This window comes from Diadema antillarum, unplaced genomic scaffold (assembly GCF_040938485.1).
Source record: "Diadema antillarum isolate AM-2024a unplaced genomic scaffold, OU_Dant_1.0 scf00000137, whole genome shotgun sequence".
NCBI classification, from domain to species: Eukaryota; Metazoa; Echinodermata; class Echinoidea; order Diadematoida; family Diadematidae; genus Diadema; species Diadema antillarum.
In genome coordinates this window covers 1,434,121-1,454,105 of record NW_027271026.1, presented here as the reverse complement: position 1 = coordinate 1,454,105, position 19,985 = coordinate 1,434,121, and the positions used below count along the sequence as shown (strand labels likewise).

Here is a 19,985-nt window from a genome sequence, read left to right as displayed (position 1 = left end):
TTTATAGACATGTTTATCATGAGTAATGTTGGCAATAAACAATGTTCAGTTCTCATGTAGGAAATACATGCTCTGAAAATCTATGTTAATGAGAAATGCATCGCCTCCAATTGTTTTATTTCTCGCAAGATGCAGAGTGGAGAACAGGTTTGTGATAGATATCTATGAAAGAAAGTTGCAGAAAGATACAGGGTAGTAAAATACGTACAAGATGTGCATATGACCTGAGATGGGGTGATCCTTGAATGACCTGCTGCAGGTTGGGTGGGGTTAAAAGAGCGGGGGTCAGAGGGAGGGGGATAGGGAAGGGGATAGGTAAGGGGGTAAAAATAGGATTTGTGGGGGGGGGGGGGGGGGAGGAGGTTCTGTACCCCGCTCAGGGTCACCACCTTTAAGAAGGTATTTTAGAGATTTTGGATGATAATGACAGTGTCAACACAAAAACATGAGTAAACTTTAAACCTAAGAATAATAAGCATGTGTACACAGGTGTAAACAAATAACAGGTTTGTTAAATCTACAAATGCAATGACATATCTACAACATCTGCTAGTGTGAGAGGTGACATCTATATAACAAACAATACAATAACTGTGACCACACAACAATTTCTCAAACTAAAACCTAACCTATTCAAAGCTAAAATAAACTTGCCTTACTTTTTCACGATGGATTTAAGTCTTACTGTTATTTAAAGAGGGAGATTTAGATTTGCGACGTGGATAATTAAGAAAAAAACATCAAAATGAACAATAACTTGAGCTTGTGATATTTTCCTATAATTGTGGGTGTGTGTATTTATTCCCATTTAGCATGTACTAAGAAATATTAAGGCCCAAAAAGCAATTTCACATAGCATGTTCTTAGGACCTTCATTAAAGTGTGTGCAGTTATTGTCAAAATGGAATGCATTTCCTCTCTTCACTTTATTACATAGGCTTGGTGAGAGTAGATTTCAACCAGCTAATCAGCGTACCCAATACATGTACGAGTTGAAAAAATACATTCCATTCATAGGGTGTGTTAATTCAAACCCTATGCAAGCAAAAGGAGTAGGCAGTAAGCTGCCTTCTAATTATGCAAGGACTGTTATACATTGTTGTCTTAATAACTAGAGAACAGTCATCAAAGGAAATACAGTAGTCTTCTTTTTTTTTGGGGGGGGGGGAGGAGAGTTCATCAGCAAGGTCAAAGCACTGTTGAAAATACATATAATTCCCTTTAAAAAATCAGAAAAAAAACCTAAAACAAAACAGAATTGCTCCAAAGGAAACCGAGGGAGTACATTGTACATGGCAAAACAGAACATTCCGACAATTTTGCGAGTGGTTAAATTTGCGATCGTGGAGTACATTATTATAATACATCTCCTTAGCGTATCCATGCACGTCATATTTATGTCGCGATCAGAGTTACGGTTTTTGATTGTTCTTAAATTCTCAAATAGCACCTGACTTGCAAAAGCTGAAAAAATAAAAAGCTCAGGAAATATCAGGCATATGCAATATGCACATGACATCATCCTAAACAAGTTAAATTAGCATTACTTTAACTTAAGTAAGCAGCACATGAAATGTAGATGATATATTTGCACAGAACCAATACATCAAATCCATTCTTCCTTTCAGATCGATTGATTGTTAATTCATTTTTAGTTTGATCGAGTAGTATTTCATATACTATCAATTTGTAGACACTGGTTGTTTCCACACAAGAATAGCAGACACATGAGGGTGAGGAACAATAAACATATTTTGTAGTATGTAAGAACAGGTAGAGTGACACGGCCTCATTCTTTAGATGTAGTGGGATCCGGTTCTTGTCCAGGAACCTCTGAGGAGGACTGCTTGGTAGTCTTGACACTGAAGAAACTGGTGAGTGTGGCCGTCTTCTTGACCGGTTTACTCTTCTCTTGGGACACCGGTGACAAGAGTTTGCCACTCTCATAAAGCTTGGCGATGCTAGCATCGAGTCGCTTTGGAGACACCTTTGGTTTGGTTGGGAGATTGTCTGCAAGCTTGACTTCAGCCGCTTTGGAGGACGGGGCGCATTCCATTACCTGCATGTTGCGGGGCGTGGCAACCACCGGGGAGGTCTTACTGGTAGCCTTGGTGGTTGCGGGATTGTTCATGCTGCGCGCGTTGATGTTGGCCATGATGCTGGAGGCAGCGGCCTGCTGAAGGAGACTGCTCATGTGGAAAGGACCCTGTGCCAGGGTCTGCTGCATCTGGATCGGCACTACCTGGAGAGGGGTGAGTCCTGCCTGCAGGATGGTACCTCCCGGTGAGAGGTAGCTGATGGGCTGGATGAATGGTGCCCCTGGGAGGCTGTTAGGATTGGGGTGCAGGTGCACAGCACTGGAGGCACTGGGAAAGGCACCTACCTTGTTGAAGGCAGAGTGCAAACTGCTTGATGGGATGGCGATGTGTGGATTCCCTGCAGCTGCAGGGTTGGACTGCCTGGATGCAGTCAACAAGCTGCTGACTGTATTGGGGTTGGGTTGCTTCATCGCAACAGTGGGTTTGTTGACAGTGGGCTTGCTTGTGGCTGCAACAGGGGTCACTGTGATGCTCCTTGGTGGCAGAGGGGATGCAGTACCATCCCTCACTCCCACACCATTCACCCACTGCGTTGGCACTGGCAAGTCCATGAGCTTGTACTCCTCCAGAACATGCTGGTGCACGTACCAGCAGATCCTATTGAATTCAGGTCGCTTCTCTCGCTTGGCGATGGAATTGATCTTCAAATCCAGCTGCCTCTTGGAGATCAGGTGAGCCACATGCTCCAGGTTTTGGGGCGATGCTGGACCAACAGAGCTGGGGTCTGGACTTGGGGACTGGCCTACACTGGGAGACGTGGTACCAACAGGACTCCCTGCCGCTGGTGAGGAAGTCTGACCACTCACTGTTGGAGACGTGGACTCTGGTGCCGGAGTGGGTGTGGCTGATCCGGGTCGGTTGGCATGGTGCTGCTCCCTGCGCCAGTGGTCTCTGAATTCCCGGATCAGGGACTTGATTCCTGCCATGTTTCCATGTACCATGCGCAACAGGTCAGGCATTGCTATTAAGAAATAATATGGATAGATCCCATCAGAATTTTACAGTCTGCTCTTACCTTTCAAGGCAAGCCATTCTGCAAAGAGGATAGTGATTCGGAAAACTGCCAATCTCGATTTGCAAAATAAAAGTCACACTGATGCACAGCAGAAACACTTTTCAAAAGCCATTTCTAATTTTCTGTTTTGTTGAAAAATGGTAAAACTGTACATATGTACATGCTAGAATAAAATTTCAGGAAAACTTATCTGTCATTTGAGAAACATTTTATTAATTTTGATAAAGGAAAACAGCAAATACATAGCATACTAGTTTGAAATGCTGCATTAATTCTTTCATCTGTGATAAAAAATGAAAGAGCTTGGAAGAGATAATACACTGCTCAGAGGAGATATTGACTGCTACACTTGAAATCAAAGGCCCGAATTCACGAAGGTGGTACAAATGAAACCATGGTTTAAACCATGGACAAAAACCATGGTGCGCCAAGTGTCGTACGGAATATTTCTTTACGAACTTGGTCATTTCGTCGACAAAATGATCGTTTCTTTAACGAGATTATCATTTCGTGGACGAAATGTTCCTTTAGTGACAAAATGTTTTCATTTTGTTACAAAATAATCATTTCATCGACGAAATGACTGATTACGTAACGAAATATTCCATGCGACACTTTGCGCTCCATAGTTTTTGTCCATGGTTTAAACCATGATTTCATTTGTACCACCTTCGTGAATTCGGGCCATAGGCTCAAATCCATGAAGGTGGTACTATCTTTGTCCAAGGTTCAAACCATGGACAAAGACCCTAGTTTTGTATGGGGTGCCAAGTGTCGCAGGGCCTATTTTGCTACCAAATCAGTAATTTCATGGGTCATTTCGTTGATGTAATGACTGATTTCATAATGAAATAGACCATGCAACACTTGGCACCCCATACAAAACTACAATCTTTGTCCATGATTTAAACCATGGAAAAGATTGTACCACGTTTGTGAATTTGGGCCAAAGGGTGCGATTGAGTGCTCTCCCAAAGCATACTGCACATTATCATACCCATGCAAGAGGAATGCTCCTCAAGTGTACTGTACTGTACTGTGCCCTGCCAAAAGTGGACCTCTTCCAGAGACTCCAACTCTCCCGCTTTCAATGGGAGATCTCCCGCCGAAAGCCCATTTTTGCAGAATCTCCCATTCTCCCGCTTGAAGTGATTTCTTACTTAATTTCATTGTATGTTGAAAAACTAGATATATCGCTACGGCGACTGACATGCCTCCGCCATAATGCATGGTTCTCCTAATAGGTCGATAGTACAATGTCTTGACAATGTGTGATGACAGTTTCACACAATTGGCAAAATATTAAAATGACAGGTTTGCCACAAATGTGCTGAATGTTCACTTTCCTAGAACTAGGTTCAATTGGATGAATGATTAAAATGTCAGAGGGCAGGTATTTGGGGAACTGATGATTTTTACCTGACTTTTGACTCTTTTATAAGTTTATGCATTGAGTAATTTTCAAGGTATTGAGAAAAAGTCTAATTTCAGTATCAAATGGGAAAATAGCATTATCTAAACCTGGCCTTTGACCTTTGACCTCACAGTTCCAAAGAGAATCACTGTTAGGCTGAACATGCATAAATATGTAAGTTTCATGATGATACCTTGAGTTACTTTGAGATATGGAGGAAAAAGTGCAATTCAACACTTTCACTTGACCTTTTGACCTTTGACCTTTTGGCAAGAAACTTCCCACAGAATATATATCGGGTAATACATGCATACATCAAGTAAAAAAAAAAAAACAACCTTCAGGCATTGCATAAATATAAGGAAAGTAGTGATATTTTGAGGAGTTGACCTTGACCTTTGACTCCCTGACCTTTGAACCATGACCCCCAACTTCCCTAGATAATCACTGCCCATTGGAACAAGCATATATACTAAGTTCCATGAAGATACCTTGAACCATTTGCGAGATATGGAGAAAAACATGAATTTTCAACCTTTTTTTTCACAAAATAACCTGTGACCTTTGACCTTTGACCCCGTGACCCTAAAATCCAAACAAAGTATTATCTCCCCAGGATATACCCTCATACCAAGTTTGATGTAAAACCACCACACGGTTCTTGAGATATCAACAAAAACAAAACGGGACGGACGTACGTACGTACGTACGGACGACCCGAAAACATAATGCCTCCGGCCAACAATAATAAGCCTTAAATAGCGCAAAAGAGCATCTAGAACCCTAGACCGCAAGGGAATTTGCGCTCGTGATGCGCACATCAAGTTGGAGTCTCCCGTTTGCTAGAGGTTTCAGGCGGGAGAATGTCCAGATAAGAAGGTTGGAGTCTTTGCTCTTCACGACTTGCTCCATAAGTGCTCAGTACCGTACCATGCCACGGAGCGTTCAAATTTGTCCAGAAGCGTAACGCATTACAAGTTGATTTGAGGGGAATGCACGTAACGCGCACTACATCATAATACAAAGAGTTGATTCTCTTTGTCACGGACAAAGTCTTAAGTGCACCATGTGTATGACCCCATTGTTACATATCATTTGACCTCTCTGACTTGAGTCTGAAAATAACTCATAAGGCATGCTACCTCCACAGGTATGGTATGGTATGATTCGCTCTGCTTTAGAGTTCCAAAAATGGCCAAGATCAGAAAGAGTATGAATGGATGGATAAACACAGAGAAAGAGATAATAGAGTAGACATACATTGATAGAATAAATACTGCAGACAAAAATGTACCTTCGTCTGGGACAGGTTTGAGCTTGTTTCTGACCCCTCCCACTATTCTCTGGTAGTTGGACGAGCCGCAGACTTTCCCAATGCCAAGCTGCGAGTTTTCCTCGCACGCCTTGTCTCGTTTGATGGAGAAGCTGGTTGGTATGGGAACCGCATCGCCGAGGGGCACCGCCCGGTACGCCTCCAGCTTCTTGCGCTCGGCCTCGCGGGCCTTGCTGGTGGCAGCAACGTCGAGGAGGGTGATGATGATCGGTTTGAGGGCCTCGCAGCGTCGCTTCAGCTCGTTGTCCCATGCCCTGGCCTTGGCAGCTTGCCTCGCCTTCAACTTGTCGCTGTCCTCCTGCAAAAAAACATCATAGCAATTACAATGAATAACAGATTATAAATTACAATTCTTCTGGCACTTTTGGTGCAGGGGAGAAAAGAGTGAAAGTATTCTCAAGGTTTGTACAATATCACCCGCCGAACCATTCATGGTGGTACATCTCACAGTGACAGAATAAGTATTTCTTATTCCCATTTAAAAAAAAAAAATGAATGCAGAGTGTAAGAAACACTCAATCAACAAGATGTGGTCGGTTCAATACATTTTCAGAAAAGAAATTTCCGTCATTGTTATTTTTGTTAAATCAATAGTTTCCATTTTTTTGAGGGAATATTGGACATGAGATGAATCTTAGTATTTTCCACAAAGCATTTCTTGATTAACAAGAGAATGACTGAAATGAAAAGAATTTGCACCAGAAATGAAATAATTTTTATTGATTAAAAGTTCCAAACACAGGGGATTCCTGTTATAACAAAGTCCCAGAGACCGGCAGTTTTCTTTCAAAATATCAAAACTTCATTTTAACCAAACAATAAAATATGCAGAGATATAGATGATAAATTTTGGGAACTGAATTCTTACTTTGTTGCAATTGAAATGTTGATATAGCTGCGTTTGTTATAATGTGAGTGCACTGTAGTAATGTATACGCCTTATATTTCGCGAGTCTTAATTTTCGCGAATCAGGAATTCCTGACGATTTCGCGAGTGGTTAAATTCGCCATCGTGGAGTCCCGCACTGAACGGTGAAGTGTACACGCGTACCGTCACATTCACATCGGGATCACAGTCAATATTTTCCCGTGTCTTTAATTTCGCAGATAGCACCGGACTTGCGAAATTCGCGAAAATAAAAACCTTGCGAAATATTCGGCGTATACAGTAATCTCAATGTGCTAACATCTCCTAATATTTGTATTCATCAGTACCGTTACTGAAAACGTACCTCATCGTCTCCTCCCTCTCCAGCAGACAGGTAACCATGGGGAACAAAGAAGCCATCTTCATCCTCATCATCATCTCCGCTTCCTTCTCCATCATCATCTTCGCCCTACACACAAATAGAACATTTACAACAGAATATATACATATTGTGTATCTTATTCTTTTATCATCCAGTAATACATACAAAGTTGGAAGTATATGTGTTATATTTTGATACTTGAATCATCTGTTGTCATGTGCAAGGTACGGTCAACTCCCGTTATAACGAAGTCCTTGGAACCGGCAGTTTTCTTTCGTTATACTGAAATTTCATTAAAGCCAAACAAAAATAAAAAAGATACATAGAATAGATGATGTTTACTTTGTTGTAACCAGAATTTTCAGTATTTTAATTGTTTAATCATCTAAGATCTTATCAGTCCCTACAGACTTCTATGTATATGCCTTTTTCATGCACCTTGACCTAGAAAAGTATGGAAATATGGACAGAAATGACCTTGATTCTGATGCTAAACTCTCTTGATAATATTTCAGGTTTGAAATATGTTACATGTATCAATTTGATCTGCACCCATTTTTGTTGCTGGCCTATATAGCTAACCCTCAGTGTGACATTTTGCGTGATGAAAATAAACTCTATTAGAAGTGAATGCATATTTTAATCTATTCCATTTGCAATTAGTCATGTAACACATCACAAGTACCAATATAGCAGTAGAAGGCTTTTGTTGAATGAGAATGTGCAGCGATGCAAAGAATATGCTTATGAGAGATGACAGTCCACAAAACTAAAAACCTTGTGTCTTGAAGAGCTACCCAAATTTTAAGAATAAATAAAAAAAAAATTGTGGGTCTTCCCCTGAAGACTTAACTTACCTCAGAGTGCGACAAACTCTCTCCTGGCTCCTCCCATTCGTCATCGCTGTCGAACTCATAGTCAAACACGTCCTAGGTACAAAGAGTCAGCAAACAACAAAAGCTGCTATAGACCGATTCGGGTTCATTGAGGGCAGCAGACAATTTGTGGCACTGGGCGCAGCCATTAGCTCAAATTGCGGTGTCCCAGCCTACCCCCCCCCCCCCCTCCTCTCCCCCACACCCCGGGCAACATGTTTATCACGCACTTGTAGCAGGAGTATGCACACTTGTTACAAAGGTTCGCGCATTAAGCAAGCGTTCGTGCACTCAGTACGAGACGCCTATTGGCTAAAGCAACCATGCATCAGTTTTTCATTCCGTGCGTGTGCTAATGTAGGGAGGGGGTGGGGGAGTGGGGAGTGGGGGTCGGCGGAGACACCGCAGTAATGGCGCTGCCCATGCCGATAATACACAAAGCGCGTCACAGAATCGGTCAATAGACCAGTTTCTGAATAAAAGACCCAACAAACCAATCACAGTCTTCATTTCAATATCTTCAAGAGCTTTAGCAGAGTCTAGAACGGATCCTTGGCAGGATGAAACAGCCGACGATGATAGTTGCTTTTTACAAGTGAAAAGGCAAAGGAAAAAAAAAACAAAGGAAGCTTTGTGTTTCGAAACAAAGCTTGCTAATGTTTTCAAGCCAACTATCTTCAGGACCCGTCTGCTACTTTCACAAGAGTCTGAGTAATGAGAATTGAGAAACTTTTGGTAGTGCTTAAAAGTAAACATAGATTTAGTATCCATATGCCTAGGGAAACTGTCAATTTTTGTTCTAAAATTGACAAGTATGCATGAGAAATGAGTAAAATACTAGTAAGGCTGTGATAATACAATTTCAGTTTGGTAGCTATTTGATGAAAATGAGAAATATGTAATTTCAGAGAATACCTGATAGTGGTTGCTATGCACTGTTTTATAATTGACTACAACTCGGGCCATATCAGTATCCAAAATTTCAAGCAAGAGTGAGTAGCATGCAGCTTGTTGAAAAATAGTACTGCTAGGGCACATTGGATCATGACACAGTGTTCTACCGACTCACCTTTGATTGGGAAGGGTGCTTCGGGAATAAAAGTTGTCTACTGCAACCAAAAAAATGTTATACTTTTGATCTCAAAATATTCCAAAACTCATTACCTTGGCAAATTGTGTCAGCCAGACAAGTCTCAGTATACAGAAAATGTTTAATGAAACATTGATATTCTAGGGATTGGAAAAGCTTTTGCTTCTACTAATATGTATTTTTTTATTCACAATGTAGAAGATGTAAAATGTACTTTAAAACCAGGTTTGTTTCCTGAAATAAAGAATTGACTGCTACCTCATCTTTCTTGAATGGGTTGCGTCCTGTAATAGCCGAGGTCTCTTTCTGCCAGGTGCCGTAGTAAGCTGGGCGATAATTCTCATGGAACTTCAGAAGTTTCATCTTGAGGTGATCAGGCTTCTTTATCTTGGGCTTCTTCTTGGATGGCTCTTCTGATGGTTGGACATCAACCTCCATGCTGTAAAAAAAAAAAAAATAATAATAATAACAACAATCATTCAGCAATCGTGGCATTACACATCTTACCATGTCAAACTGAAGCTACTGAAGCTGTTGAAACACTGCAATGTTGGTTTTGAGCTGCAATTTGAGATATTTACTGAAGTATCTCAGCTCATTCTCAAAGTGAAAGACCATAATTTCAAAAGTCTAAAACATTTAACCCTAAAAGAGCCGGGGGGGGGGGGGGGGGGGGGGGGGGGGGAGAGAGGGGGCCTTGGTCTTAGAATAGCCAAAAAAGCGTGGCCCTTTTAGGGTTAAAATAATTGTAAACAGCACGGTCATTTATTGATTAACATTGTAAGCAGAAGAAATGAAGAGCAGAAGTTTCAGGAAGCAATAACAACTTTTGACAAAGTTACTACAGTTGCCAAAATTCTGACCAAATACATGATTTTATTGATATTTTATTATGCAAGCCAATGGGAGAGTTGCAAGCTGATGACATCATTGCCTCTTCCAGTTTGTATATATTTGTTGAAAACATGTCAACAGTAAATATCTTTTTCTTATTCTATGGCCATATTATGCAAAACTTCTATCGTTTTGTTCACATGATTAACATTAGTCTACTTACTAATATGTCTTTCATTTTGCTCATATGATTTGCATATATCTCCTTATAAAAACCTTTTTTAAATATTTGTTCAGATGATTTAGGTCTCTTGTTATGGTCAACTTGGACATGGTGTGGAACTGCCATTTAAACAAGGAAGTTTCCTAACGTTTCTTCTGTGAGCTGCTGTGGCCAGGGTGTGCGTTGAGCTTTGCCACGCTTGTAGTCTTTAGACTTCAGTTGCTCCAGATAGAGAGGACTGTCAGCCTGTAGTAAAACAAAAAACAAAAAAAAAGTGACAAAAATATGCCCAGTGCTCTAACACGACACACAAAAAAACAAAACAAATGAAAAGTAACAAAAACATACAATAGGCTAGTATAACAGGTCTTGCTTTTTCATACATGGCTAAAATTTTCTCCCTCGATTTCACAGAAAGATGGAAAAGTAGTTTGACCCACGTTTTAAATTAGGAATATGTTTCACTTTCCATTATGCATCTATACAATGTATTTCAGTATCATGTGTCACAAGTCAGCTTAACGTACAGAGAGGATGAAAACGGAACTAGGGGATAATTCAAGTCTTCCTTCTCTTGTACTCATTGAAGGCATAAACTCTTTCCGTTTGACATACACTTTTGTAGGATGGTATACTAAGTCATGAAATAAACACTGTAGAAGTTGTTGAGATTTGTAAAGTGAGATACGAATGGCATTATGTACTTCAAATGCTCTGACAAGAAATTCATGCAGACACTGTGAACTGCACATGATAATATTTCACATGGATTGCAAACTTCCAATGTTTTTGCTGATTGTTTACTCATTTGAATGATGCAATACTATAATTATATTTATGAGAATGACTCCCAGAACATTTTGAATGATGCATAATTGTAATTATCTATAATAGGAGAAAATATCCCATTCTAACATTCAAAGTCCTTTTTTTTTTCTTCATGAAATGCAAAGTCCACTACCTGTGAGGTCAAAGCGTCCTCCAGTGGTGTAAAGTCTATCTGTTTACTGTCCACCCGTAGGCATGGTGCCAGTACCATGTCCTCCTTGACCTCGAATGGAGCAAAGCGGCCAGTGACCTCGGTTTTCTTGACCGGAGCCGGGGCCTGGACCTTGAAGAAGCTCTTGAACATCAGCGACTGTTTCTCTTTCTTCAGCAGCTGGAGAGATATGAGAGTAGTCATTGGAAAACCCAATGGGAAAAGCAGAATCAAGGCAGATCTGTGTTTTAGAGATGAGGCTGACATGTCAAATGAATGCAAAGAATATAATACCAGTGATAGCTCCTGCACTCTTTGGAATGAAAGCAGTAGAACTAAAACATAAAGACATGAGCCTTAGCAATGCTATATTGTCATAATAATGGGGCAAAACAAAACAAGACAAACAAACAAGAAGGGGAAGAAAAGATTCTTTTTTTACCGTCATTCTGTTTTTGCATTTTCACACCAAAGCGAATTAATGTCTAAGCAGTCTTTAACCCTAAAAAGGCTGGGGGGGGGGGGGGTTTGAATCAACCCCCCCTCGATATTTTTTGCGACATTTTTTTCATGAGAGATACCACAATGCATAATTATATATCACAAATAATGCCATGTAAACAATCCTACTGACTCCAAGGAAGGACAACATTTGGGCAATCTTTTGGCAGCATGTTTACAATGATACATCGCTGGATGCAATCAATGTAACATAGAAAGATGGCTCCTGCATGCACCCAGTCACAGCCACTGCCAATACATCAGTGATAACATTGCTAGCCTATACCTCATGTATGTGAGTGGCATGGGGGCTGATGTTTTACTCTTATTATTGATACACTGGGTCCGATAATTCAGGGGCAATAAGCATGAGTGTAAGCCTATCATATAAATGCACAAACAGATGTAAGTCACACACAAAATTTATACAGTACTTAATAAATTCTGAATATGCCATTCATTATTTCTTGGTTTTCTCTTCACAGAAAACAGTCATGTGGCATGTGCTTTTACAGCAAAAACAGATGAATGAAAAAAAAGTCCTCCTTAGCCTAGCATTCCCTTTACAAACACCTTCTGAGGTAGCTACAGATTTCATAAGTCAATTACAATTCCACTTGCAACAAAACATTTCACTATATTGCGTTCATGCCACAGTGTTGTATTTGAAAGATCTCTATATTTAACTTCATTTTGCCCGGTCTAAAATGGTCATAAGACATTAACCCTATATCTGTCACATACGCCGTAGCCAGACTGCTCAGACATTTTGCAGTGCACAGACACAAGATTGTTGATGGCCATTTCTGATTATTATTATTGACATTAATGTGTCATGTTATACATCATTTGAAAGCTTATGGTCTAAACTTTCATTTTCCATAATAATTTGAGTGAGGGCGCACTCCAATTTTAAGTAGGACGCCCTCTTATGTCACATAATTATCAATGCAGACTTATTTCTACATGTTACCACCTCATTTTTCCACGCAACATGAGCTTGCATCACAAAAAGGTCTGATAGATGTTGTAGAGAATTTATTCAGCTTTCAGATGGTATGATTTTTTCATCAATAGCATCAGTACTTTTCATTTTATGAACAAAAGTCTGTGGCAATTACAACCTAGATTTCGCACATTTTGTGTAATTTCTGATTTTGTGAGTGATGTTGGCCTGAAAGTAGACAAAGCGTGTTTGTATCTTGTCAAGCTGAAAATATGAATTGAATTGTGCTTGTTTCTTTCAAATTTGTATCAATCTTGTCCTATGATAATGCCATAATGATAAGATAATCTAAGGATAAAAAATGTTATTGAAAATATTCAGACGTTGGAGTGTTTATGCATTCCAGTTGATCATCATATGCTAGTCTACGACTTTCTGCACTTTCCTTATTGAAACAGAATTAACTATCACAGCAGTCATTTTCTTTATGATAAACCTGCATTGAACTGAAGTTTCGCATAGTGACGGTTTCATCATGTAATAATAATAAACAGTCAAACATACCCCAACATCAAGACTGCACAGCTTCAGGCCGCCAGCAGGAAGCTACTGTAACCCTATTGCTCCTTACACCTGCCCCGCTGGCGTGTTTTTTTTAGACGGCACAGATTGGGGAAACTAAAAATCTATCGGCGACCCTATCCCTAAACCTAACCCTAATCCTAATCCTAATCCTAACCCTAACCATCAAACCCTAACCCTAACCCTAACCCTAACCCTAATCCTAACCCCAACCCTAACCCTAACCCTAACCATAACTATAACCAAAAACCCTAACCCAACGTTTTTCCCATAGGTTTAACACGCGCCATGCCCCAATCTGTGCCGTCTTAAAAAAAAACGCGCCCCGCTGGCCCCGGCTAACTAGAGACCCATTGCACTGCTGGTAGTGCTGAGTAAACAGTTGCAACTGCTGCACCGAATGTGCAGTGTTCATCTATTCTTCAGATCATTTATGAGGCCGATATTACTGAAACTATACCCCTTCACAGAAGTCAGAGATGTTGAAATCCCTAATCTGAATGTTTTCACTTCATGTTTTACTATTTTGACTTAGATAAAATAGATGAAAATTGACCCGAGTGTACGATCTTTTCATCGCTCGCGGCGATCTCTATTACAGTCCCACATATACAGATTCGTGTAAGTTCTCCACACATGGCAAAATGTACACAATACATTGCAGTCTGAATGCAAATGAACATGGGCGGGGCCACCACAATTTCTTGGACTTTGAGAAGGCTTTCCTGATTGGTTAAAGGTGGGGAAGCTTTTTTCACGCTGGAAATCGTTTCCTTACACTGTCAGCCAATCACAAATGAGTTTATAGAATGGTAGTGTCATAGCCTTTGAAGTAATCTGTCAATCAAAATAGGGCCGATAATATCGGCCGAAGCATTTCTATTGCAGTTTTTGGGCCGATTTAATCGGCCCGTGACAGAGATAGGGTTAAACAAGAAGACTGTTCTTGACATCTTACCACGGCTGCTTCTTTCTGTTTTTTCTCCTCTTCAATCTTCAGCTTTTCTTCCTGTTTCTTCCTCTTCTCTTCCTGCTTTGCTCTGGAAAACAATTTAAATATGTGTGAGCATTAAGTTTAGTCATTCTAGGTTCACTTCGTCTTTCATTTACTATATTCTCCCTGGAACAATTGTTTTTGTGTGTCTGTGTCTGTGTTTAGCTCCTGCCCCAATGAGGCTTACAAGTTTGTAAGCAATCTCATATTCATCATATATTCCACAGACTTCAAAGCTAAACAAATCACATACTACACCTTGAAAACTCTCTGAATGCACTATCATATCCTTTGTAATATTACAATTGCCACACAATCAGAAGACCTTGTCTTGTTTCAGCTGGATTCGTCATATCTTGCAAATGGTCATCATTATCTATCACCATCAAAGTCGTTTGCCCCAAAGGAATGGCTTTTGTCTACATGGGATTCCATTACGACACATAATCCACACAATGTATCCATTCAGAATAGTCCACATCATGTTATGCAGATTAGAATGGCAAAAGGTCAGTTTGTGTGCGGTGTGGGTCAGTGCAAATGTGGCCTGCTTCAATTCAGTTTGACCGAAATCACTGGCCAAGACTTACTCCACTTCCTGCTCCCTCTTCAACCTCTCCGCCTCCTTGGCCTTCTTCTTCTCCAGCCGCTCCTGCTCTTCCAGCTCCTTCTTGCGTTCCTTCTCCTCCATCTTCTTCCGCTTCTCATCCGCCTTCTGCTGCCGCAGCGCCTCCCTCTCCAGCTCCTTGTGGCTCCGCTGCTCCAGCCGCTGCCTCTTCTTCGTCTCGCGCTCCTCCTCCAGCTTGCGCTTCTTCTCCTCCCTCTGCCGTGCCTTCGTGGAGGCAAACAAGAACAAAATTCAAATTCATGAAATTCTTCCGTCGAGATGTTTTCATTGCAACTGATTGACAAATTGCCCTACATCGACATAAATAAGCACTGAATTGATCAGTGTTTTAGTAGTAGCCCTGATAAAAAATCATGGGCGTACATACTCGAGCAGGATTCGAACCTACAACCTCCTGATCACCGGACAGGCGTTATCTCCACTAGACCACCGAGCTTTCGCCTTACAGCAAGTGTTGGTTCTAATCCTTATAGCATGCAGCGAGTACTGCGTAATTATTCAAATTCATGAAATTCCTCCGTCGAGATATTTTCATTGCAACTGATTGACAAATTGCCCTACAAATTACTGTCCATTTACATCGATGTAGGGCAATTTGTCAATCAGCTGCAAAGAACAAAATTGCATGTGCATCACACTGACAATATTCGCATCTGTGTAAGCATTTTTTTTTTCCATTTCAGAATTCTTAGACTAAGTTTCAAGAAAATCTACTCCCTTCTGCAGTCGCACACAATGCAAGAGAATATTTGCCAGCTTTATTCATGATAAATGGAGCAGCTGACATGAACTGGCACTGAAATGACTGCCTAAAAACAATGAGCAGCTGCTAATAAAAAAATGATTTTATTCATTCAGGAAATTGTGGGAATTTTAGAAAAACATCCCCTTCTAGCACCTCTGATGGAAAAGGGGCTTCAGAACATCTTTCAATGTTGATAAAATATTTCTCTGCAAACTGCAAAATTGCGATCTACCTCTTGGTATCCTGCCAGTGCTAAGTGAAAATATAATACATAGTAACAGTTGTAACTGCTAAAATATAATTTTTCATCTTTCAAATACCTTTTCTTCTCTTTTCCTCTGAGCCTCTCTCTCCCGGTCAAGTGCCTTGGTTGTCTTCTGATTCAAGGAAAATAAAAGAAAACAAGAGATATGTTGACTCATGCTTCTATGACAACCGACAATGAAGCACATAGACTGTAATACAGAACACATAAATAATGTAACTTAGAAACGATTAATTCTGTGTCAGTAAAGGGAACAGTCAACTATGCGTAAATTGATCTTGACAGGACTAAGGAAAGCATTGACTTTAGGCAATATTCAACTTCTGCGTATACAGAAGAATGACACACATTAGGCAATGAATGTAGATTGGGACTTTTTATTTTACCAGCTTAGACTCTGATTTATTTGATGTATGCACCATTAACTTATGCGAAGTTGACTGTATGTATACCTATAAACAGAGTTTGGGTAAGGATATCTACCACAATGTTTAAATCATTCCAATCTTTTTTTTTTTACTTTACAATTACATAGAACCTTCTCTTCAAGATTCAGATTCAGTTTAACAACTTTGTACTCCTAAACAAAGCCACAACAAATCTGGAAATGGGCCAAGTGACACGATGACATTTACAATAGAAAGCATAACAAAATTTGTATATGATTCTAAAATAATGAAAGGTAATTTGTAGGTTTTTGGAGGGATGAAATTATCTATCACAAGTACGTAAAGGAGTAAATACAATATGATGGCTTTCCGTTTAAAAGAGATAAAAATGTATATACCAACCTTCTTGCCTGGCTTCAAAAGACTGCTGCTATTCTGTGTACCCTGAGTATCAACAGTTGAAGTGGTCTTGGCCTCCTTTACTTGTACTTTGTCATCTGCTGACTGCTTTGTTGGGCTGAGAGTTTGCTTCTCAGCAGTGGGCTTTTCACCATCACCTGTATTGCTGTCATCATCATCTTCCTCCTCCTCCTCGTCATCCTCATCAGAGCTCTCCTCATCTTCGGAAGAAGAAATCTGTCCCAGAGAGATGGCAGAAGACATGCTGGTGTTGATGGAAACATCACCCTTCTCTTCAGCAGAGGCCGTTTCCTCCCTCGTCTCCCCTTCCAGAGAAATTGGCTGGGCATCATCTCTGTCTACGGAACCTGAGGATGCGGAAACGACAGGCTCTTCACCAACCTCCTCCATCTCATCATCAGCGTCGCACGTGAGATCGACGATGTCGGAGGTGGACACCTGCGGCTGCTGCGTGGTTTGCAGGAATCCATCCAGTGACGCCGTCTTGGGGGTCTTCTTGGCAGACGCGGAAGAGTCGCAGTCTTGCTTGCATGCCACGGTTGAATCACACACCTTCTCCGATACTTTCATATCCTCAGAGCTGGAGCTAACAGCCGTCTCCAGGTTGGCTGCAACAGCTTCATATTGCTTGGAGGTTTTGGGGGCATTCTCTGCAGAAAAACTGATACGTTTCCCTTTGCCGGGAGCCTGCTTCTTGGAATGCGGCGTGTCACCTTTCTTGAGCGGAGTTGTTTTCTTTTCTAACTGTTTGGGCTTGCTGACGCTGCGACTTGGGGTAACAGAATTCTTACCCTTCTTCACGAGTTGATGGGATGGACTTGAAGGCAGGGTGACTTGTTTGGGAGATGTTAATGGCTTGAATGGGAGTCTACCTATAATGGGAAACAGTAAAACAAACAAAAGAAAATGCTTTAATTACACATCAAACAGATATTATCAAACTGAATAATCTTACGAGCCAAACATTAATTTAGTTAGGAAAAAAAAAATTGCTTAATTTCCAATGTACGGGGATCGTCTTTCATCTTTACCACATGGTTATGCGGCAAGTGGCATAGAATGCCTAGAATGTCTAACGTTAATCAGACTACTGTAAAAGTGGTTTCTTTCGCGGTGGTTTTATTTTCGCGCTTTTTGCGCTTTGAGGTTGAACCGCGAATTTAACATCACGCGAAAATGTTTTGACCTCGTCGCTTGTTACAACGTTATTATTACCGACCACGAATTTAAACACACGCGAAAAAGTCGGCACCGATGGAAACCGCGAAAGTTTCTGTACGCGAAAGAAACCACTTTTACAGTATGTGTATGGATCTCTAAGGTATGTTCCTCCAACTTCTATACAAATAGAGTTCATCTGAGGAAAAGCGTGAAAGCCTCTACTATTAAAAACTGACCATGCAAATTGCCAAGCATAATACTCACATTAAGAAATCATTTACTTGTTTCTCATTGATCACATTTTTAGCAATGGACCAAGTCTGTGAAGTACCACAAATCTTGCGTATAGCTTGCCAAAAAAAAAAAAAATGGAAAAGATAAAAGTAAGAAAACAAACCACAAAAACATGTTGACCAAGCATGAAAAGAACTTGACCGAAAGATCGGTCTGTATCTGTCCGTCGGGGACTGTTCTGCGGATCCCCTCCGTATACAGACCGAAGTCAATGATTGCGGCTCCTGTGTGGAGCAGTCGCGCACAGATCAAACGTTACGACAAACCAAATTTCAGACAGCTTTTTTACATTCAAACAAGTTTGACATGACATGACACATTATGCAGCAATATTTGGGATAAATTTCTCAATTGTGCAATCGAAATACTCACATAAACTCGGTTTTTTATAACGCAGACATTTTATCGATATCGCAACATCGCCGTTCGCAAGCTGTAAGTCGCCATTTTGAATCTGTAAGCCAATCACATGCGAGGTACGTGTTTTATTAGAACAAACACATAGAAACTACCTCGCATGTGATTGGCTAATAGATTCATAGTGTATGTTTCTGCAGTTTGAACGTGACGACGCGACAGGCTGTGTTTTACGTTGAAAATTCTACTAAAATTTTGGATTATTCATTAATCTGGTGAGTTTAATGTATTCTTAAAAAGCTAATTTCACGATACAAGCTTAAATTTGCCGACCTAGGGCCGTGAATTAGACGCAATCGAGAAGGGTGAGGTACCTCACCCAATTTTCCATAGAGACAGTGGTTAAAAACATCCACACAGCAATGGGTACTGCAACCTTCCGTCTGTCTACGGAGGACAGCGTTAATGGCAAAATATAAAAAGAGTCCTCCGGACAGACGGATCTTTCTGTCTAGAAAAGAACATACCTTGCTTCAGTCTTTTGGCTGGAGGACTGACAATATCATTCTCCTTTGCAGGTTCCATTGTGCATGCACCTGTGTTAAGTAAATTTAGTGAGAGGGAAAAACAAATGGTTGGTCACACATACGATTAAGAAATCTATTGTATTACTATTTAGCACGATTAGAAAGATCATGGGACATGCTTTGCTCATTTGGTCGTGATGAAACAAAACAGAACAAAAACAGAATACAAGGTATTCCGGAACTGCCAACCTCATCTGGAGACAAAAACTTGTCTTACCGCAGGCAATGTACCGTACTATAAACTTACACTAGCTACCCCACCTGTGTGAACTCTTCATCTTGCATGAACTGTGGACAGTGTGGTTTGTGAACAAGTCTGGCCCCACTGCCCCCAGTTGGCCCCACATTGTCCCTCACACCTGCCTCACACACATGACACATATTACATGGTCTCAACTCCCTCACAGATGCTGTGTGATTACTTAATTTAATGTCAAAACGACAGCACTAAATTCCAGCACCTACAATATGGTCATCGACCAGCTAGGGCACTAATTCCATGCAGCTAAACAAAGCCCGAGCCAAGCATATAATATCAATGAGAAATAGTGCTCTGTTGTGTGACGTTATCTAGTGACAGTGTTCTAAAGTCTTAGACACCTTAGATCTATACAGTAACACGGTATTATGGGAGGTGACGCATGGTAACAAAATGTTGCTACTCACCAGATTTTAGAGACCTCTTCTTCGTATCCATGATTTCTTCAATTGCACATTCACCTATCATCATGACGAATCCCTTAATTCTTCACAAGTGATTAACGGCACCTTTTAGCAGCGCTAACACAGAAGTCGGATCATATGCAACGAAGCGCTGGTTTAAAAAATCCGTATAACCATATGATCCTGTGCATGCACAATGCGATGCATAGGGATACAGGTACAGATACAGCATACACAACACAGCAGCACGTCCCCGGCCGGAGCTTCGCGGACAGAGGAAATCCTTATGTTTTCCCTCGTCCTGCGCGAAGATCCCGCGGCAGGGCGGCCAGCAGCAGCTT

General features: G+C 40.8%; 1 protein-coding gene across 1 annotated transcript; it reads right to left on the bottom strand.

The window, feature by feature from the left end:
* Nucleotides 1-1,789: 1,789 nt before the first annotated feature.
* Nucleotides 1,790-19,783, bottom strand: LOC139721069 (uncharacterized). The gene is made up of 13 exons (XM_071632399.1): nucleotides 19,648-19,783; nucleotides 18,922-18,990; nucleotides 16,565-17,454; nucleotides 15,829-15,885; nucleotides 14,726-14,967; nucleotides 14,100-14,181; nucleotides 11,095-11,292; nucleotides 10,282-10,379; nucleotides 9,335-9,515; nucleotides 7,969-8,040; nucleotides 7,094-7,198; nucleotides 5,823-6,159; nucleotides 1,790-3,060 (listed from the first exon to the last, which is right to left on the bottom strand). Exons 1-13 carry the CDS (start codon nucleotides 19,709-19,711, stop codon nucleotides 1,790-1,792), a joined length of 3,666 nt encoding a protein of 1,221 aa, XP_071488500.1. The 5' UTR covers nucleotides 19,712-19,783.
* Nucleotides 19,784-19,985: the final 202 nt, after the last annotated feature.